General features: G+C 42.5%; 1 protein-coding gene across 2 annotated transcripts; it reads left to right on the top strand.

The window, feature by feature from the left end:
* The first annotated feature begins 1,768 nt into the window (after positions 1-1,768).
* Ccni (cyclin I) lies at positions 1,769-21,656 on the top strand. Of its 2 annotated transcripts, XM_052735399.1 has the most exons (7): positions 1,808-1,971; positions 4,643-4,800; positions 14,926-15,054; positions 15,363-15,437; positions 16,474-16,614; positions 16,873-17,103; positions 20,172-21,656. In XM_052735399.1, the coding sequence occupies exons 2-7, from the start codon at positions 4,687-4,689 to the stop codon at positions 20,613-20,615; spliced, it is 1,134 nt and encodes a 377-aa protein (XP_052591359.1). In that variant the 5' UTR covers positions 1,808-1,971; positions 4,643-4,686; the 3' UTR covers positions 20,616-21,656. The 2 variants fall into 2 exon arrangements, with proteins under 2 accessions (XP_052591360.1, XP_052591359.1); XM_052735400.1 differs by lacking the exon at positions 4,643-4,800 and having other exon boundaries at positions 1,769-1,971.
* Positions 21,657-22,464: the final 808 nt, after the last annotated feature.

Raw genomic sequence — 22,464 nt, 5'->3', positions numbered from 1 at the left:
CTTCTTTTGCTGGTACTTTCCTTTGCCCAGTGGTCCCGAGTCTCATCTTAATCACTTCTTCAAAGAAACCTTGACCGAGCCCAGCCCAGCTGTGGGTGTTTCCATAGCAGCCTGCAATTTTCCATCGTGGTACCCCTGCTGCTGGTACTGGTTTATTCAGCCAGCAGTCAGACATCGGGGGCCTTTCACACGCAGAGATGGGGCAAAAAACAAAGTAAACAAGATCCCTGCCACCTAGGACCTTATATTCTAGGGAGGGGAGAGCTGTACAGTGAAATAGTGATTCCAGATCGTGATAACTAGTTCAATGGCTATTCACTGTGCTCCTCGCAGGCAGGGGCCTTCTCTGTCTTCAAGCTAATTCCAGTTTTGTAAGAACCTGGTCTGTATTTTTTTTTCCCTTGATGTAAAATGAGTATTTGATTACCTAAACGGTTGAGTTCCAGTCTTTCCCCCCTTCCCCAAAGCTATCTGCTAAGACGGCATTCTTTTCATAATTAGGACCATTACGTGACAAGTAAAATTTACCATCTGGAGTAAAAAGGACTCCAACTTAATAAAACACATTGCACACTCGTTAAGCACCCACCTAGTGATAAAACGGACCCTGAAATACTAGACACATTGGTTGGTAACTTGCATTCCCTTGGCGCACCGCCAAAGCGTCAGTAGTGTAATGCACTGTTTTAAAAAGTGGCCGTCAGCACCCGGGATATGGCCCTCTTACTTTGTCTCGTTTCTGAAGTGCTTCTGAGTCTCCCATCACCCACAGGCAGTAAAAAGTCTCACGCCCATACCCGTCAATCGGAAAGGGACACCGTAATTTCTTTTGGTGAGGTCAATCAAGAATGTAATCTTTACATAAAAGATCACCATCCCTGTTCAAGAAATTCGCTCAGGAGCTCTAGAGACAAGCTGGGTTGGAAAACACCGGGAGACTCCAGGTTGGGCGTACGCGCTCACTCAGAAACCCTTCCCTCGGGCGAGCGCTCGCTCGGGGACGCCTTTCTTTACCGAGGCGCATGCGCAGCACACTCTCCGGCCACTGCACGCCTCCTCGGCTCACCAAGCCGCTTACGTCACCGAGCGGAAGGAGAAGGGTTCCTCCGCTGGCCCAAGAGGAAGGAGTCCGCGCACCTCTCCTTCTCCTTCGTGCACACCAAACGCACTTCCTCCTTCCACGGGAGTTCCAGCGCCTTCCCTAGATCTTCTCCCGAGGCTGAGCTTTTGTTCAAACTCTTTAAAGCGTCCGGGGGGCGGGGGGGGGGGTAGGGGAACGACACCGGAGGTTGCGGGGCGAGAGCAACTGGCGTTGTTTACAGGCGCGCGCGACCGAGATCCGTCCGCGAGGGCGGAGCTAGGCGGCCGGCGCTCGTTGCTCGCCCCTCCCTCCCTCCCTCCCCAGCCTTCCCCGCGAGCGGACGCGCCAGCGCCTCTGTCTCGCTTTTTCTTATTTTCTCCCCCTTTCCCCCTTCCTTTTCTTTTCTTTTTTTTCCCCCCCTTCCCCCCCTTCCACCATTTCCCCTCGGAGGCGCTTCCCCCGGGCAGGGGCAGAGCCGGCCTCACCCCGCGCCTCTCCCCGGCCCCCGCCGCCCTATGGAGAGAGGGCGCCTCCTCCTCACCCGGGCACCAGCGGCGGCGGCGGCGGTCGGAGGAGCGGGACCGGCGGCGGCGGCGGCGGCGGCCTCGGGCCCAGGGTCATCATGGAACTAGTTCGCTGACTGACCCTTCGGCCCGCAGCCGTGCGTCCCGCCCGAGCGCCCGCGCCCGCGCCCCGCCGGCCCGGTTCGCCCTCTTCTCCCTCCTCGGTCGGCCCGGCCCCTGGTCCCGCCGCCGCGCGCCCCGCCGCCGCGCGCCGAGGAGCATGAGGTGGTAACGGGCCCCCGGATGACCCCGCGTCACCACTGTGAGGCCTACCGTTCTGCCGGGGAGGAGGAGGAGGAGGAAGAGGAGGAGGAGGAGGAGAAGAAGGTGAGGGCGGGGGCGCGGCGCGGCCGCCGTGCGCGCCGCCGGAGTGGGAGCTCGCGGGGGCGCGCGCCGCCCCCCTGGGACCCGTCCCCTCGGCGGTCCTTATCTGGGCTCCTTGGGGACGCCTCCATGCCCCCCCACCCCACCCCACCCCCGCCCCCGCCGCCTCTGGCCGTGCCGGGTGGGTTTCCTTTGGGCCCGGTGTTTCTGTCCCCAAGTAACTTGGAGCCCCCGTGCGTCACCGACTGGGGTTACCAGTTACCGGCTCCGCGGGCCAGGCTAATAAAGAAGGGGACACACCCCCACCCTCCGGGGCTACCGATCCCGCGGGGCCGCGTGAATGCCAAGCTAACAGTGCACCCTCCTGCCTACCTCCCCCCGCCCCACCCCACCCCGCGGTAATTGCGGGAGCGTAACGTTACCCCAGGGCTTGGGCTGGTGGAGGAGACGAGAAAGATGAGGGGCCTGAGTGGAGTGCATCGTGAAAGACAGGAAAAAAAAAAAATGCCCTCGGCCGACCGGCTCCACCGCGGGTCCGAGGCAGAAGTTGAACATTGTGGTACAATAGTGGAGGGTGTCAGGTAGATGGGTCAACTGAAGATCTTAGAAGAGCAAAGTAAAACACTTCGATTTCCCTCGCAGCGAGGAGCCACTGAGCGTTTTGAACAGCAGCCTCGTATACCCAGCGAGTTTCTGGACAGCGAGGGCTCCATAGTGAGACCCTGTCCCTTTTTTTTTTTCTTTTCTTTTTTTAAGGGGGAGGCGGAGTCAAGATTAGAAGGGAAGAGTGTCTATTCTGGTCGTGTAATTCTTTAAAATTTCAACTTACCTCTGTGTGCTTGTTCATCTTTTAAGTGGGTTTAGTAATTCCACCGTCGTAGTGTTGAGCAAGGATTAAATAGCTTAATATGAACAATAGCTGGCCGAATAGCAAAGCATGGAGGGCTGTTGCTTGATAAGCACCTGACAGGTGCGAGCTGTTATTTTTTGGGCATGGTGCTAAATTCTGGAAACGGTTGGTGGTCAGGGAAAAAGTTGAAAAAGCAGGTCTGTCAGTGGTCGTGCAGTAGTTAAATGCAAAGGTAGAATTATGCCCAAGTGCAGCTAAAGGAAGGTGGGGTGTTCCTGCACGATTCCAAAAGGGGATATTACTAGATCGATAGCAAATTTAGTGGGAGGAATTGGATCTGCAGAAGGCACTGCACGTGGGAAGAACCGAGGATAGCATGGAGATTGAACCCACTGTTTGGGAATCACCTATGACCCAGTATTTCTGGTGTGTAAAGTCAAGGAGGGAATAGTTGATGGGAGAACCTCAAAAGTCAGGGAGGGAATAGTAGATATGAGAACCTCAAAGGCTCACGTTGATGATAATCCTTGTTCAGAAAAGGAAGAGCTGGAAGTCAACAGTCGGTCCAAGATTATTAATAGAGTTGGTGTTGTGATTACCTTGATAGGAGTGTAAAAATGCTCTTTCCAAATTTTACTTTTTTCTTTTTTTGTCTTATGTATGTGGCATATATTAGGACATTTTACTCCTAAAATTCAGTATCTCCTATGAATAGGAATGTTCTCTTACAGAATTACAGTACACTTTTTAAGTTTTAGTGAATGGAGGTTTGATGCATATAGACTATAATCTACAGTTAACATTCCATTTATCTCTTTGATCTAGTAATGTCCCTTAAAATATGCCTTGCTCTCCCCCAGTACAGGAGCCAGTTCAGTTAGAGCTGCATTTAAACTGGGTCCTCTTCATGCTAATTCTCGATTTTGTTGTTTCTCCTTTTCATCACATTGTTCCAGCAATTAATTACTTGAAAAGCCCAGGCTGATCTTAAACTTGCAGTGTAGCCAAGAATGACTTAGAACTTCTGTTTCTGTCTCCCAAGTTTACAAGTGTGCACCACCAGGCCTGGTTTACAGGTTTGGGGTTTGTTTTTGTTTTAAGGAAATTTTCTTTTCTTTTCTTTTTTTTTTTTTACACCCCCTTCCCCCCCACCTTTTTTTTTTTTTTTTTAAAGACAAGGTCTTGCTGTGTAGCATAGGTCCTCAGAAGTTCCAAAATTAAATGCATCACTACACATGACTTACATTGTCTGTTTAGGTGGAGGCAAATGATTTGGGATATTTTAATATAGGCATTTTCAGGAATGAATTTTCTCCTTAGCTCCAACAGGTTTCTTTGCATCTTGTAAGTTTTTGATGTCTTCATTTTTCTTAAAATGTTTTCTAGATTCTTTTTTTAGTTGATAACTTCTGAACATTACATGTAGGAGAACAGAGAATCCCTTAGATCAGTCTTGTTACCCCTTACATGGCTTAAAATGGTTTAATATAATCATGAAATTAATGTGTTTATATAATAAGTAAAAATAATGACCCTTACTGAGTAGTTTTACTTTATTTTATTTTTAGGGAGAATAGGACAACTATTTCTAATATAAAAAGTCAGTGGTCTTAGAATTTCAGATTTAAAGTGAGGATGCTTTAGATAACATTGTTGCTAGCTTTAATATATGGTATTTTTAAAGAGCTATAAAATTCTATACTGCCTCATAACATTCTTATTTTGTTTTATAAATTGCTTAATAAGTACTAACATTTATAAATGTGTACATTATACTTATTCTGTAATTAAGTGATGAACATTATTTATATTTGATTTTAATAGGTAGCTACATCAAGCTGGGTGGCAGGCAGATCCAAAGGGATATCATGAAGTTTCCAGGACCTTTGGAAAACCAGAGATTGTCTTTCCTATTGGAAAGGGCAATCTCCAGGGAAGCCCAGATGTGGAAGGTCAATGTGCCGAAAATGCCTACAAATCAGGTAATTTCTCTCTAGAGACAGATGTTTTATTAGAAGTGCACTATTGGCATAATGTATATCCTGATGCTACATTGGGAATATTTGTATTATTAAGCGTGTTCTCAGCTGGGTGTGATGATGCATACTTGTAATTCTAGCACTTAAGAGGAGTTCAAGGCCAGTGTTAGTTGGAGGCTCTCCTGAGCTACACAAGACCTTGTCTCAAAAAAACCAAGCAAAAAACATTCTTTAAGAAACATCATCTGCCGGGCGGTGGTGGCGCACGCCTGTAATCCCAGCACTGGGGAGGCAGAGGCAGGCGGATCTCTGTGAGTTCGAGGCCAGCCTGGTCTCCAGACCTAGTCCTGGACAGGCTCCAAAGCTACAGAGAAACCCTGTCTCGAAAAACCAAAAAAAGAAAAAAAAAGAAAAAGAAACATCATCTTTCTGAAACAAAGCAAGATAAAACTTGTTTTACTTGAGTTACAGGAAATTACATCCATTCATTTTCCTTATAGACTAATTTAGTAGTAAGCTTTTATTTCTAAGAGGGAACATCTTCATACTATTATATTTAGGGAACAACATAAGGATTTCAAGTGAGTAATTAAGGTAATAGCTGTGTTGCAAGTCTTTTGAGAGATAGTTAGCTGAACTCTTTGCTATTGGCTATACACTTTTTCCTTTAGACATTTTCATACTTTAATCATATTCTGGTAGTTAACATTTTAATATTAAGTAACTAAAAGTGTATCCCCTCCAATAGTTTACTATGTAAAACTTGTACCTCTTTTTATCCCTAGTACCTAACAAGGTGCTTGGGTGTAGAAGAGTGGCCAAGAAATTTTTAGTAAGTACCAGTGATCAAATGGCAATGCTGTTTTAGGGTTTCTTTAGCTTTATAGGCTTTTGAAGTCTGTGTTTTCTGATTCTACTCCTGACTTCCTACAAGCTGAAGAAATGTGTTCTGCATTTACTATTTGTCAGTCTGCATGTTGAAGACTGGCTGACTTTGAATAAGTACTGTCTGTAGTAGGAACACTTAGCACGATCATTCAGTATTACATTTGATTCTCTTAAGGTAGGTATTGTCCTGTGTTAACTCAAGACTTCAATAATCAGTGACAGTTATAATTTGAATCTACTTGAGGCAATGCAATCTCTTCTTACACTCTTTCATTCTATTTTTGTATGAATGTATGGTTTAGATTTTTTGTAAATGCTTATTGAGTATTTGCTACTCCAGGTACAACTCTACACATTGGAGATAGCAGTGGAGAAAACTCTGAATTTTTGGACTGTATTGGGACTCAAAGCCTCCCAACAGAGTTCTAAAAAGAGCTCTGTCTTTCCCCTTTCTCCTGCCATCCCCTTAAGTCAGTGTGTAGCTAACCGTAATAACCATAGGCAGCATAGCTGTGAAGGTGGTACTTTACGGTGCTGCGGTAAATTGCTGAATTACCATGTTACCTGGTCTGTTCTGTAGCCAAGCTAACAAGTATCATTGAGGTAATGGCAGAGAACAAGACAGGATCAAAACTTGTAAGGTGGACCTACTTCTTCTTTTTCCTTTTCTGAAACAACTTTTTAAATAGGATAACTACAACATAATTTAAAATATTTGTAATCTGGTCACAAAAAGATAAAGTATGTTGTGGCTTATAGATTCTTACAACTAAAGTCATTCATCCAATCTTACACTAATGGTCGGTTCCAAATTGAATAGTCATGAGTTATATTAATGGATCTCTTTCCTTTTAACATTTCTATATTATCTCTGATATTGATTCCCTTTTCAAATAGCATCTACAAATGATGTTTAATTTGTTAAAGGATGAATAAAATTCTCCAGCCTATAGTTTTAGTTTACAGAAAATTCTAGGACCTGTGAGATGAAATACTAACATTATTTATATGTGTGGATGCCACAGTGTTTATGTGGGATCCAACACAGTTTGCTAGATCTGAGCTGCAAAGGCCTCTACCTACTAAGCCATCCTGCTGGCCCTGACACCAAATACATTCCTAGTAAATTTTGGAAACATTGATGTGAATGCTACAGATAATCCTTGAGACCAAACCCTTAACTAGTTACTCTTAACACCAAGCTTGCTGATGTGTGACGGACTTTACCCGGGGAGATGCAACACAGAGGTCTGCTTCTCCCAGATAGGAAATCCACAACAGACCCAAGTATGGATACCACTAAAGTCTAAACTTGGTGAACTGGGGTTACTTACAGGATTACAAGACTCAAAGACAGCTATACCAAGGCCCACCCCTGCATGGGTAGCAACTCAAGCTGAAAATCTGGCGTACACTGCACAGCTTTGAGGCAGCTTAACAGGATGAAGAGAGTGTCTTTTCCAGGTGGATCAGTGGTCCTGAACCTTTTCCAGGCAGCTCTAACACACGTGACTAGAACACCTATATTTTCAGATACCAAATGGGTTATTTTTACAAAAGGAGTTGGTAACAAATTCCTTCATATAACACTACAGTTCCCTAGAAAAAACCTCAATATACAAGGTTTTTTGTTTTGAAAGCAGCAGCTCCAGAAAACAGGAAATAACTTGTTACTTTCCTATGCCTTTGTGTCAGTTTGAAAAACACTAGAGGCAGCATGAAGTGTTGCATATATTGTCCAAGAATTTGATTTTTTTAATTTTAACTTCAGGTTTTCTTCCTTAATTGCATTTGTTCCTGTAGAAAGATCTTCAAGTGTGTATTGGAATTCCAACACTGGCATGGTCTTTTTTCTTCTGTTCTACCTGGTTTTTAGCATCAACTTGACATTAGCATTCATTATTTTGGGTAACAAACTTAAGCCTTGGATACAAAATCCTTGAAGGTCTCCTGGTTAAGGCACCCAGAGTGGGTGAATGATCAGGCTCCAGTCAGGACGCCTGGACCAGATGATGCAGGCACTCCTGCCCTTCCCGCACACTGATAGTGCACTGAGAGCAGAGGGCCTATGAATGATCCACGTGAGACACTGACAACCACGCTATTCAAACCAGTTAAAAGGCTTACCTTTTTATTGATGGCTGGACCACGAGCAGGCTTGTGCCTCTGAAAAGCCTCTTGGTGCCCCTCCAAGCTCAGGGGGACAGAGTTTTTAAAGACAAAACCCACAAAGACCATAATTGACATCAAAGTGAGATGAGGGTCAGAGTAACCTTGAATGCTCATTACTGGCATAGCACAGTCATTTTAGATATAACATGCCAGTTATTTTTGACATATGTTTTCTAGTAACTTTAGTCTAATTATTTTGGTTAATACATTTGGACCATGGTCAAGGCCATGGAAATCTCATGTGTGTTGCCAAGACAGATGTGACTGTTGGGAGGAGAGGGATGGGCAGAGGGCTGAGAACTGTCCAAGCAATCACAAAATGGAGTCAGAACAGCAGGGCATTAGTCAGGGCATTTCATCTGTTTAAGGACTCGCTTTAATGCCAAGTAATTCTACTTAATATATTAAACTTAGTGGGCTTGGTCTGATGGGAATAGGAGAGGATATGGGTTTAGGCTTAAAAGAACAGTTCTAATTCCTGGTCAGTGACTGGCCTTTCTACTGTTACACACCTTTAAGTGCTGGTAAAAAGAGGAAAGTGCAGTATTTTAGGGCTTCCCTTTATGCTGCTTGCTTCTGCTTTCTTTTACTTCCTGTGCTTGTCCCCTGCAAGTGCACGGCCATTCCCACAGTTCTCTCTTCACTTTAGCTCCCACCCTCCATGTCGACCAGAATGTAGCCAGGCAAGACAATACTCCTGTTACACCAGTGACTCCCCTCCCTACCCCCGCAGAACCCTGTACTTGTCCTGTGGTAATACAGTATCATTTCCTGATGATTTGACTCCGTTTCCTTGGTGGTGATGTTGTGTCATTGTTTTTTGACATACTGTACTATTGTTACTTTCTGATGATGTTTGGAGTTGGGGTCTCATGCAGCCTAGGCTAGCCTCAGACTTGCTTTGCAGATGAATGCTAGACTTTAACTCCTGATCATTCTATGTCTACCAGTGAGTGCTGGGGTTTCAGGTGTGTGTTAGCACACCCAGTTAAACTTTTAAATGAATGGTTATGGCTTCTTTATAATTTATTCAAGTAGTGGTCTATTGTGTCTATTGTGTGTTCTTGGTACTACTTACAGAAAAGTTCTTCTATAGAATAGTTGAAGTTTTTTATAGTTGCGTAAATGAATTTAGGGAAAAATTGAAAACAGTGACACTTTCAGATCGTCTACATTTATTTTGCTAAAGTGCTTTCGATTGCAAAGAAAGTCCTGTCACAAACTTTTTTCTTTTCTTTCTTTCTTTCTTTTTTTTTTTGGTATTTTTGAGACAGGGTTTCTCTGTGTAGTTTTGATGCCTGTCCTGGAACTTACTCTGTAGACCAGGATGTCCTCGAACTCACAGAGATCCACCTGGCTCTGCCTTCCGAGTGCTGGGATTAAAGGTGTGCGCCACCACCGCCTGGCCCTGTCACAAACTTTAAAGTGGTTTTGTTAGGCCATCTGATTATATGGTTTCAGAAACAGTATTTATGCTAAGGACGGCTGAAACACAGGTGTGCACGCACCACTTGGTGACTAGATGGGTCAGAATTACCTGAAATTACTTAAAACTTGGCATTTTCAGCTGGGTGTGGTGGCTCACACCTGTAGTTCAGTGCTGGTGTGGCAGAGGCAGGAGAATCCCTGGAGTTCAGTGGCCAGCCAGCCTAATGATGAGCTCCAGGTCAGTGGAGAACTGTGTTTTGAAGGAGATGCACAGCATCCACATCCTTAACATCTGTGGTTGTCCTCTGGCCTCCACATGCACACATCTGGATGTACACACCAGCATATGCACCCAGACACATGATCATACACACTCATGCACACACAGATAATGCCCTGGCCACTTAGTGGCTCTGGTTCCATCCATGTAAGTAATGTAGAGTAAATCTGTATTTTAAATGATGGTCCTTTACATACCTAAGCTAGATTTTATTTCCACAAAGTCATCTTTTTAGCTGAGTCTGTGCCTGCGTGTATGTTTTGCCATTCCAGTGTTTCCTTTCTCTGGGTAGACTAATGCATAGTGAATTAGACTATGACTTTGACTTACATTGGCTTATTTCGTTAACCTATCCCTAAACTTGGTTTTGTTAGGCAGCAATATGGTATTGGCTTGTATTTGCTCTTTAGCCGAATGTATATTGTGCATGTGTTTGCTTTTCGTTGTACTAGGCAGTGAACTCAGGGCTCGGCAAGTGCTTATTAACACAGAGCTACAGCCCCAACTCTACAACTTTATCGCCCTTACCAGCAGTTTCCCTGGTAATGAATATAGAAGTGTTAGCTTGCAACTTAGAGTACATTTATTTCCAAATACTGCTTTTTTTTCTTTTTTTTATTATCAGAATTTCATCATTTTGTTATTTGCTGTTTATTTTTTAAAAATATAACTTACTGTTCTTTAAGAGAGACACTTAAATTATTTTCTAGCATTTTTCTTCTAACTGTAATGTGTTTAGATGTATAAATTTTCTATTATATAATTTAGTTTTTTTACATTTATCTACTTAGGGTGTGTGAACACACTTGGGTGTATGCATGGCATTCATGTGGGGATCAGAAGACTTTATGGGATTGGTTCTTTCCTTCTACCATATGGGTCTTGGGGATTAAACTTGAGTTTCCAGGGTTGGCAGAATGTGCCGTTACTCTCTGGTTCCTAGACTTAACAAATTTTTTTCAAGGCTACAAACATAGCTGACGAATCATGTAATTTTTGTTAGGTGAACACTTGAGTTTTTTATTTTTAGTTACTATATTTTTCAGTTTTAGCTCTTTGGTTGTATTTGATTTATCTAGCAAAATTCATTTTTGTCTGTTTTTCCATGTACCGTAATTTTTATAGTTGTGTGTGTGTACATGTGTGACGTGCTCTCTGAGGCCAGAAGGGGGCTTTGTATGACTCCTTGAAGTTAAAGGCATTTATGAGCTACCTGATGTGGATGCTGAAATCGAACTCAAGTCCTCTAATAGAGCAGCGCCATCTCTCTGGCCCCCTATACTGAGATTTCTTGTGTTGGTAAACCCTTTGTTCTGATAAAGATCTTCCTTCCAGTTGCCTGGTTTCTTCTCTTGGCTTTTAGTTTGTTTACTTAGGTTTTTGTTGTTGGTCTCCTGATAAATTTTTGATTTAACACTGAACATTCTAGTATTTTAAAAATGGTATAGACTTAGTTATTTTTTATCTTTGAGGGGTTGGTCAAACCAGGATATTCTGCTTCCCAAGCAAAAACTATGCCTTTGAGCTACATTCTGAGCCTGTCGTGGGGACTTAGAGGTACTTCCCCTCTGTAGAGGGTTCAGTCTTCCCTCAGCGGGCAGACTGAATTGGGACTAATCACTTTAGTCCAAGGAAGGATTAGACTAATTGAAGGCCAGACTTCAGTTGGATGTGACTTCTTTAGCTATTACTAAAAGTGAAGCTGTGTGTGCGCCTAGGTTTTTAGATCTCTACTATCCATCTTTAGGATTTCATTCGGGAAATGTTTTAAGAGGAAAATCAGTCTTAGAGTTTGAATATAAAGTGTCTCCCACAGACTCAATGTATAGAAGCCAAAGGTCCCCAACTGGTGGCCCCGTTTTCATAGGTGCTGGAAACTTTAGGAGATGGAGCCTCACTGGGGACAGACTTTGGTGGTATTTTGTCCCTGCCTTCTTCCTTCCTTTTTGTTTGCCTCCTTCCTCTTTCCTTCCTCTTTCCCCCTTGTCTGCTCTAGGATCCTGTCTTATCCTTTTTATTTACTTCTCTACCCCCTTCCTTTCCTCTCCTTCCTCCTCCAGTGCTACATACACCACTGAAATCTCTGAACAGTGAGGCAGAGTAAGTCTTCCCTCCTTGTGAATCGTCTGCCAGTTACTTGGTCACAGCTCTGAGAAAAACTAACTAATCTCATCAGCCAAGTAATTGTTTTTTCCCCCTTCAGATTCCTGACCACCTACTTCCACTAGTTAGTTCCTTGGTTTTTCAAGTCTCAGATTTTGTCTGTCTCTCTGTAACTCTCCTAAATGTTTTACCAGTTTGTTCTTAGCTGCTTGCCCTTATCTCAGAATGTTGACTTATCACTTCATTACTTCCTCTCCAGAATCATGGTTCTTCAGGACCTGGTTGTCATAGCAGTACTGTGACTAAAAAAACCATACCCGGTGTTTTGAAATGTAGGTGTGTGATGTGTGTGTGTGTGCTGTAAGTCAAGTGAAATAGAGAAAGGAGTGTTTCATTTAGAAGGGGTGATTAACCATGAAAGCAGGATGTAAAGTATGGTAAGGAAGAGTCAGTCTTAAGTACTGTCGCACTGTGAAGGTTAAGGCAGAAAGTAACGTGTGTTTTATGTTTGCTTAAAGTCAAGTGTACCAGATAAGGATATAGTCTGCTATTTGGGAATATTATTTCTCCCTCTTGAGTGTATGTCTGACATGACTGTATAGTTAATGTTGCCCCTGTTTCTTGTGACTCCCAGTCATTGTTCCTTTTCCCTCCTGAGAGCCCCCCAACTGCATCAGATGGTATCACTACCTACCTCTTGTGAATTTGTTTCTTCATTGTTGGTTTATTTGGCTGGCTGAATTTTCCTTAAGTGTTCAACTTCTTATTTGAAGAGACTACCTTTACTTCCAGAGATCTTTAGGGGACAGAACTAGATTTTATTAGTAGTACCTTGGGGCTCTGAAAATACAGAAAATCATGGAATTAAGGACCTTACCAACTGATAGTTACCCATATCTAGCTGCAAGACTGTACTGATGTCCTCTCACTAGACAGTGGTGGTTTTTGTCAAAGGGTTGATCAGGTTTAGGTTATTGATGGCCTGACTCTAGGCAGGAGGTGTAGCTCTGTGGTTGGAGTGCTTGTCTGGCATACGTGAAGCTCTGGGTTTAGTACCCAGCACTGCATAAACCGGGTGTGGTGGTGCACACCTCTAGTCCCAGTAGTGGAAGCAGGAGAATCAGAAGTTTAAAGTCGTCCTTGGCTGCATGGCAAGTTTGAGATGAGCCTGGGCTACATGAGAGACCCTGTCTCTTAAAGAAAAAAATTTTGACTCCATTTTTCAGTCAAACTGGACAATAGTCTGCAGTGCATAAATTTTTCTGCTATTCTGTTCAGTAAGAACCTTCAGGCTGATAGCTTTAGTCTCAAAACTGCCTTAAGTCCTTTTCTTGTTTGATCTTAGAATTCTAAGGATTGATTCTCTGGGCAGCGGTCCCCGGTTCTCTACCTACCTTAATCTTGTTTGCTCTTCAGAAGACCTTAACTGTGTTACTGCCTTGAGTTTGAAATCATTTCTATCCTCTGTCAGAAAGTCCATGGGCTTAAACACCAAGACTCCTGTATCTTGTAGCACAGATGATTCCCCCACCTTGTTTTTTTAAGATAAGAGTTAGTTGCTGTTTCTTCTATGAAGATTGCATTACACTCCCACACCGGTCCAGTTGTCCCTAGAGCACCATATGTAACTGTGGTTTTAATACCATTTTATGGTCTGCTCGGCTATAAGACTTAAGATTTGAAGTGTAAACAACTTTTACTCTTTGCCAACTTTGTAGTGAGTTGTTAATAAAACAGATTGTAAATTACTTTTATCTTACTAGTATTTCTATTCGTCATTGTGAAGTTGTTCCAGAAGGGTTGACCAGAAGGTAGGTGTATGTTAATTCTCCACTAAAACTACCAGTTACAACTGAGTTTAGAGCTAGATGTAAGAATTATGTAAGTGTATTAGTTGGTTTGGTCATGTAGAAGAACACTTTGTCATGTCAGAGCTGACAAGAAAAGTGACAGCAAGTCCCGAGGAGGAGGACTGGGAATGAGAAGCAAGCAGATGCAGTGGTGAGGACTTGAATGAATATAGCTAGATGTGTTTCATCACCCATCAAATGAGCAGTTGACAACAATCAGGAACAGTGTTTGTACTGTGATCACTATACTGAACTCCTTAAAGAAAGATGAGCTAGCATAGAGTTCCGGACTTGGGTAGATTGTGTAGGATGATCCTTTATTGAAAACACTTCCATTGGCACTTCCTTGTGTTCACACTACACAGTCTGGTAATCAAGGGCTGGGGTGGATGGCTCGGTTGGGAAAGTTGGTCTCCTTGTATGAAGCCCTAGAACCCCAAGCATACATAAACTGGGTGTGGTGGTGGGTCTCTGGGTTTAGCACTGGAGAGCTGGACGCCGGAGGAGCGGAACTTTAAGGTCACCCTCAACTACAGAGTGAGTTTGGGACACACCTGGGCTCCTATGGCCCGTAAGGAGTCTTTAAAAGAACTCTTTTAGCATCAGTAGTACACTCATTGTTTAGTAGTTACTGAAACTCTGATAAAAGTAAAATAATTCCTACCTGCTATTTTAAAGTATTTATACCTTTTAAAATGTAAGCTTTTACTCAAAAGTTCAAAATAGTATTTAGGGAAATGAAAATGATTGTTTTGCTTTTAGTGGACTAATCCTTCGGTTTGATTTGATGGTCCATTTATATTTCCTAAGATAAGCTAATGGGTATTTCCTGACTCAGAAATTATATTATTCTCAAGAGTTGAGAAAACTTAACATTATCAATTAGTAGTGATTTACTTACATTTTAAAATGTTCTGTTTCCTGAATATCTAAACTTAATTCAAACTGTTTCCTGAATATCTAAACTTAATTCAAATAATAGATATTTGGTAAAATGGATAGTGAAGATTTTAATAAAGTAAATTATCAGATAATATTAAATGTGATACAGTATATAAAATTTTCATTTATCTCGGGCGCAATTTTGAATGACCTTAAAATATTTTAACTTATTAGTGCATTTTCTCTTGTATTTCCTAATGTTAAAACATGTCACATTTATTAATTTTGTGTGTGGGGGCATGCATGTGCCACGGTCCATGTTGGAGGTTAGAGGACAGCCTGTGGGAGTTGGTTCTCTCCTTTTACTGTGTGAATCTCAGGGATTGAACTCAGGTCATCAAGCCTGGCAGCAGGTGCCCTTACCTGCTGAGCTGTCTCCTCAGCCCTCTAGTTAGAGAACTCTAAATGTATACCTAATGAGAACTGAAACTTTGTAATCTTTTTTTTTTAATTATTCCCTTACAGAATGTTTCTCCATCCCAGAGAGATGAAGTAATTCAGTGGTTGGCCAAACTCAAATACCAGTTCAACCTTTACCCAGAAACATTTGCTCTGGCAAGCAGTCTTTTGGACAGGTTTTTAGCTACGGTCAAAGTAAGTATTGTAAGGTACTCTCGTGTTAGCCATAGGTCCCTAGTAAAAACGCTGTCATGGCAGATGTAGAGATTCGGGAGGACAGTATTACTTTTGTTTGAAAATTTTGGAAATGACTCCAGTTTAGAGCTTTCCATAGCATTTATTTAACAGTGGGTATGAAAGAACAGAAAAGAAACTTATTTTTGTGCTTAGGAAGATGTAAACTGGGGGAACTGTGAGCTGAATGTATATTTAGGTTTTAAAAACAGAAAAAGCTCAGTTCAGTATAATCACTAACGTTGCTTTTTTCCTTTTCAAAATTTTAGGCCCATCCAAAATATTTGAATTGTATTGCAATCAGCTGTTTTTTTCTAGCTGCTAAAACTGTTGAAGAAGATGAGGTAATGAATCCTTCAAGGTTTATTCTGTATATGTTGGTAGGTTTCACTTGGAGAATTTTTTCATTTGTTTGTGTTTTTGGTGGTGAGCCTAGCCTTTAGCGGCTGAGCCATTTCACCAGCCCCCATTTGCTTTGAATGAAACCTTCATTACTAAACGTGTGTTATACTTCTGAGGGAGAGGTTGCCCTAGTAACAAGTGTTGCATCTCTGAGGGGAAAGGTATCCTCGCAGTTGGGAGCGAAGGAATACCACAAAGTCACACTGCACAACAAACCTCACACAAGAGATTTATTGGGAAAGACACAGATGGCTGGCTGCCTCTACTCTGAAGAGAAACAGCAAAGAACTAAGGAGGAGGCAGGCTTTTATATAGGGTTTCTTGGGGCTGGCGGCTTTCTAGGGTTGTCTGAAATTGGTAGGATTCTATGGCCTGATCGTGGGGCAAGCTCAGAGATAAGTGGGATTTCAAGCTCAGGGATTGGTGGGATTCTGTGGCCTGATCTTGGGCTTTTTTTCTCTGTAGGGTGGAGCTTGGCCACCTTTGGTCTCCAGGGGCTGGACACAGCCGTTAGAGTAGTCTGGGAGCAGGGCCTGGCCACTTGAGGCCCTAGGGGCTTAAAAAAATGAATGCTGTCTTACATAAATGACAATTTCAGTTAAGTGTTTAGATGTGTTGTCCCTCTAAAATGCTTGCTTTAGAACATCAGCTGTTTTTAAAATTTATTTTTATTTTATGTGGATTAGTGTTTTGCCTGAATGTATGTATGTGTACTGTGCCTGGTGCACACAGAGGTCAGAAAAGGGCATTGGATTCTCTGGGCCTGGAGTTAGGACGCTTGTAAGTCACAGTGAATTGAACTCAAGTTCAGGAAGAATAGCCACTGCTCTTAACCACTGAGCTACCTCTCTCGTTCATTTTAGTTTTTGAATTTTTTTTCTCTATTAGTTTATATTTTGTTTGTCAGAACATTCTGTCAGGTTCATTTCTGACCTGAAAATGAGTTCATTTGTTTCCTGTTCCTTTTGCCTTGGATAGAAAATTCCAGTACTAAAGGTATTGGCAAGAGACAGTTTCTGTGGCTGTTCCACATCTGAGATTTTGAGAATGGAGAGAATTATTCTGGATAAGTTGAACTGGGATCTTCACACAGCCACACCATTGGATTTTCTTCATATTGTAAGTATATTCACAATGTTTTAGTTCTTACTGGAACACATAGTTCTGGCCCAGTAACTTGGACAGAGGTTTCCTGTTGATGTATTTTGTATGGATTTGGGGAAACCTATTGGAATTAGTCAAGGAAAAATTAGATTCTGAAAATATATCAAATCACTGAATTACAAACCTGCATAGTACCTGAGAAGTTATTTCTGTGTATACTTTCCTAGTTCTTTTCCTTAAGTAACAGTTCTGTGGTTTTTCTCCCCACCCTAGTTCCACGCCATTGCGGTGTCCACTAGGCCTCAGTTACTTTTCAGTTTGCCCAAATTGAGCCCGTCTCAACATTTGGCAGTCTTGACCAAGCAACTACTTCACTGTATGGCCTGCAACCAACTTCTGCAGTTCAAAGGATCCATGCTTGCTCTGGCCATGGTTAGTTTGGAAATGGAGAAACTCATTCCCGATTGGCTTCCTCTTACAATTGAACTGCTTCAGAAAGCACAGGTAGCTATCAGCTTCACTTGTGTTTCCTACACTTTTTTCCTTAATGGAATTGAGAGGGTTACTATATATATGTGGCTTTAAAGTAAATCTAAGAGGGATTGGAGATTTAGGTCAGTGGTAGAGAAAGAAGGGCCTGGGTTCAGTCCTCAGCTTAAAATAAAAAATCAGTTTGTAACTGGTATTTTCAAACGGTTTCAAATAGTGACCACCTCAGTACAATGAAAAGTTTAGATGGAGAAAATTCTATTCCGATGTAGTAGAGTGATAGTGCTGTGTGTTAGTAACTATTTAAAAGCCTTGTTCTGCTCATGCCACCTGAGAGAATTCAGGTTTAGATTTGCAAACTGGTGTCCATGGAGACTGATGAGTTTTCTTTGGATGTGTTCTGGGACCCAAAGAAATTGCTCATTTAAACTTGTCTTTTCCTTAGCTGACTTGATGGGATCTTAGAAATCACTTTACTCATCAGTTACAGCTTCAGTTTAGGGAATTTGAGAGTTCTTTAGAGTGGCGTAGAACTTCTTGGTTGTGGAGGCTAAAAGGAGCGGTGGTGGTCTGATTGTTACATATATGTTGTGAGCTACCTGATGTGGGTGCTGGAATTTGAACTTTAGTCCTCTGCAAGAGCAGAAGAAGGTGCTCTTCCCACAGAGCCATCTGCATCCCTTTTTGTTTTGTGACACCCAAATCTTACAGAGAGTCTAGTCCAGGGCTAGAGAGTGGTGAAGTTCTTATGTGCAGGCACGAGGACATCCTTGGGGACCCAGCATGATGGCTGCTAGTTCTTCTGGGTGTAGTTCTGTCCTTGCTGAGTTCGCCTGTCTGTCTGTAGATCAGAATGCAAGGTCTTGTTTCTTTGTAAGTGGACCCATGACAAGACCTAGACTTGACATCAGATCATGTCGGTATTGCCCCCTCCCATGTTAAGCAAGTACTCTGCCATTGAGTTCACCCCGTTCTGCATGCATTCGGTTGTCTTCACTCTGCCTCTGCTCCTTCTGGACTTGGCACACATTCTTGCTTTGAAAGGCAAGCTGCCTCTTGCTCCTCTTAGGCTTCCCCCCACTCAGCCCACTCTAATGCTCCTGTGCCACTGTGGATCTCCATGCTAGGATGGCCACACCTTTATTGTAGTTTATTTATATGACTATGCTCTTTTTGTGTCCTCCACTTTCTGAACCTATAGCGACCCACCCTGATTATCAGGTAATCAGCTGTCAGTTCTGTTGTGGTCTCTGTAGCTGCCTGGTAAGCAGTGGTCAAAGTAGACATTCTTTTTTTTTTTTTTTGGTTTTTCGAGACAGGGTTTCTCTGTGTAGCTTTGCGCCTTTCCTGGAACTCACTTGGTAGTCCAGGCTGGCCTCGAACTCACAGAGACCCGCCTGGCTCTGCCTCCCAAGTGCTGGGATTAAAGGCGTGCGCCACCACCGCCCGGCTAGACATTCTTATTTAAACTAAAATTAAATTGCACACTCTCCTACCATAGACTCTTGGTTACTCTTGAAGGTGCTTAATATTCCAACAGGTATTTTCAGTGTTTTGTGCTGCTCACCACATGTGGGTGGGTACTCTGGGACCTAACACGGTTCATGCTGTTGTGCTCCCCTCTTTATTGGAAACCTATGTGATTGTTTTATGGCTGCTGAACACATTCTCCTGGTCGGCTAAGTGGTTAGCAATATTTTCTTGTTTTTGACAAGGGATACTTAGAAATGGTCACTATATTGAAATTTGGGCGACATAGTCATAAAAATGGCTAGTAAAGGTTCTCAGAGCTCAAAATAGATGGTTTATTTTTAAATGCTTAAATTTTAAGAGCAAGATCAAGGACTTGTCTGCACCAAGAGTTGGTAATTGTAGTATATGTACTTAAGTACACTTTACTACAAAAGCAGCAGATTGGGGTTGGCTTGTTATTTTAAAAGGACAAATTCATATTGTGCTAGATTAGGATTTATTTTGATGTGTTATTTTGGACAAGGTTTATTTTGGGACCCCAGTGGAAAGTAGAGTTCAAATAGATGGTATTTATTTAAATAATTTCTAATGTCTTACCATTTTTTGATAGTCTTCACCTCTATAAAATAACTCTTGGGGGCTGGAAAGATGACTCAGTGGTTGAGAGCACTGGTCCCTGTTCCAGAGGACCCGGGTTCACTTCCCAGCACCCACATGGCAGCTCACAGCTGTCTGTAACCACATGGCAGCTCACAGCTGTCTGTAACTCTCATTCCAGGGGATCAAGACACACACACACACACACACACACACACACACACACACACACACGGATATACATGTAGGCAAAACATCAATGCACATAAAATAAAAATGAATCATTAAAAAAATCCTCATTTCTCTTTTTCATCGACAGAGATAATAGTGAGTGTTCCTTTTAAATACATTTTCAGGATCATGACCAGTGTACAAGGGGTTAGAACATCTGTGGCACTTTTACTGTTGAAACAGAAACATATGACCATGGAAATTAGGGGTATTCAAGAGGTTGAGGGGGTCAAGTGTTTGTTACTCCAGAAGGGATTAATATCTGAACTAACTATACTGAAGGATAAGGAAAAAATACCAATTCCCAAACTATGTAGTGTTCTTAATGAGGTCTTACTATTTTCTACAAAAATATGACTTCTTTAACATTTCCAGTTGTTTTAAAACAATACTTAAATCTTTTTAGCTCAGTGAACTTCCCTATCACCCTGATTTAATGGTTTCCATTGTTTTGACTCTTCTTAAATTGTTGACTGCCATGTGCCTGTCTTCAAGAGAGTGGGGTAAAGGCCTTGTAGACAGACATTGCTAATGCAGCAGTGAACAGGAAAGTTTCTGTTCGTAAGTGCCGAGACACAAGTTCAGATTTATGTTTGAATCATGGATGTAAACATATTTCAGAAGGACAGCCGGTAGGTGGAAGAATCCGTGAGTGAGGTGGAGGGTGTGGTGGGGAGAGAAGAAGCTGAAGGGAGAGAAGGCCCAGGCCGGAACAGTGGCTAGTAAAGGTAACAGGTCTGTGTTAATTAATGAGCGACGGCCTTTTGTTTTTCCTGGTCCAGATGGACAGCTCCCAGTTGATCCACTGTCGGGAGCTGGCGGCACATCACCTCTCTGCTCTGCAGTCTTCCCTGCCTCTAAATTCCGTTTATGTCTACCGTCCCCTCAAGCACACCCTGGTGACCTGCGACAGAGGAGCGTTCAAATTACATCCCTCCTCTATCGCAGGCCCAGATTTCTCCAAGGACAACAGCAAGCCAGAAGTGCCAGTCAGAGGTACCACAGCCTTCTGCCATCACCTCCCAGCTGCCGGCGGGTGCAAGCACGCCTCTGCTAAACGCAAGGTGGAGGAGATGGAAGTGGATGACTTCTACGATGGGATCAAGCGGCTCTACAATGAAGATACCACTTCAGAGAGTGTGGGCTCTGTGTGTGGCACGGATTTAGCGAGGCAAGAGGGACCTGCTTCTCCCTGTCCACCTTTGCAGCCCGTCTCAGTCATGTAGTTTCAGGTGTCCCTTCCAGTGCACTAGGGCTGACGACTCAGAAGTGCGACTAGAAAACCAGGAAAGGCTGTAGAGAAGGGCGTGTGCTTTATCAGACTGAAGTGAGCCAGGGAAAAAGAGAAACACCCTTGTTCCTTTGTGCGGCTACTACAATTCAACACTCTTTAATATATTTATAGACTCAAGATCCAAAATATATTTAAAAGTAAAGAAAACGTTCTTTGTACTATGACAGTTCCACTTTTTTCTTTGTTAAAATAATAGTTTGTCCCATGTCCAAAAAAATAAAAATCCATGAAAGGGGGAAAGTTGCAAAATTTATAGCTAGAGACCTTGTTCCCAGTGTCCTCGTTTTCCTCTCGCCTTTTCTTGCCCCTCTGTTGGATTCTGAATAAGTTTTGTGCTTGTTGATGTATGTGTTCTGACTTCCACTGAATAGGTAGCCCCCAACTTTTTTTTTTTTTTATTAAGCAAATTAGTTTTGTGTGGCAGCCATGTTTAATCCATGGCTCAGGTTCGTTAGTTTGAAAAGGGCACTTTGAAGCTATCCCCATGAATCAGTGGTAATGAAAAAGTTCTCTTACTTTGTGTGTCTCATTCCAGTTTTTAGTTTAAAAACAAGATTACTGTCCTTTTGTTTACCTTAAAGCTTAAAAATGGCATGTAATTAGGACATTTTGAGCATTTTTGACATTTTATAAAGAATTTCTTATAAAGTTAATATATCTGGGTGCTCACCAAAGAAACATGTATGTAACATATACTTAGATTTTTGTAAATGATTTGTTTTCATTCATTTAAAATCACTAGGAGCAACTGTCTAGATATTGGGGCAGCCCTGATTTGAGTCTGTAACTTATAATTGAATCCAGTACCCTAGTTTTATATTAAGCTATTAGGATTTTCATGGTAATAAGTTATTCCCCTTGTGTTTCTGACTCCTGGACCCTGAGCTCCCTTTGCAGTCTGAAGAAGGCACACTGCAGTCAGAACCATGTACTGGTGATAAAGCCTCTGGTAGCAATAAAATGTTGTCCTTAACCCTGGTTTCCGTGGGATTTTTTGTTGGTTGGTTTTGCTTATGAAGAAGGTACAGTTTCTGACTTCTTGCGCACTTCATTTTCAACTAAGGAAAACCTAAAAATAATCTTTCTTGACTATGCTATGGAAGATGAAGGGTGTGGAATGTGAATGGTTACACATAAGGATTGCCCTTGAGTATTTTCCTGCTGCTGGGCTGTGGACCTTATAGTTAACACCTATGAGGGCAGGCTCAAGCTTACATTCAGGTAATACCTTTAGCTCGTTGATTTTAAGTTTAACAGAGCAAGAGTATCTTCAGGTCAACATCTGACTTTAGAAACTGGTGGAAGACTTAACTGCTTATTTTATATGACCTTAAAAATCCAATTGGGGAAGCATTGTGTGTGTAAGGATGGGAGTTGGGAGACACAGGAAAAAGTAAAAAATGGTTTTGTGTGCAAGGGATTAGTTTCACATTTTTTATAAAATCACATCCCGATTTTCAGCTTTCTCGATTCCAAATTATGGGAGCTCCAGCTTCATAGTGTGTATGATATGAATGGAGCCCCCCCCCCACACACACACACACACTCAGATGGGTATAAAACTAGAGTCAGAGTCTGCATATCTAATCCATAATCCAGAAGCTGCAAATTGCAAAACTGGGAGACAGTAAGACTTGAGCTGCTTGATCTCCAGGTTTCCTAATGCTGATGGTAAACGTGCTGGAATGCATTTGTGGTCCTAGCTACTAACAACGCTGACAGGACACTGCTTTAGTCTGGGCAGCCTAGGCAATAGTGAGGCCTCATCGTAAGAACCAGTA

The sequence above is a fragment of the Peromyscus californicus genome, unplaced genomic scaffold (genome assembly GCF_007827085.1).
Source record: "Peromyscus californicus insignis strain IS unplaced genomic scaffold, ASM782708v3 Scaffold_13__1_contigs__length_99412109, whole genome shotgun sequence".
In the NCBI taxonomy this organism is placed as follows: domain Eukaryota; kingdom Metazoa; phylum Chordata; class Mammalia; order Rodentia; family Cricetidae; genus Peromyscus; species Peromyscus californicus.
This window is presented reverse-complemented; position numbering and strand designations above follow the sequence as displayed.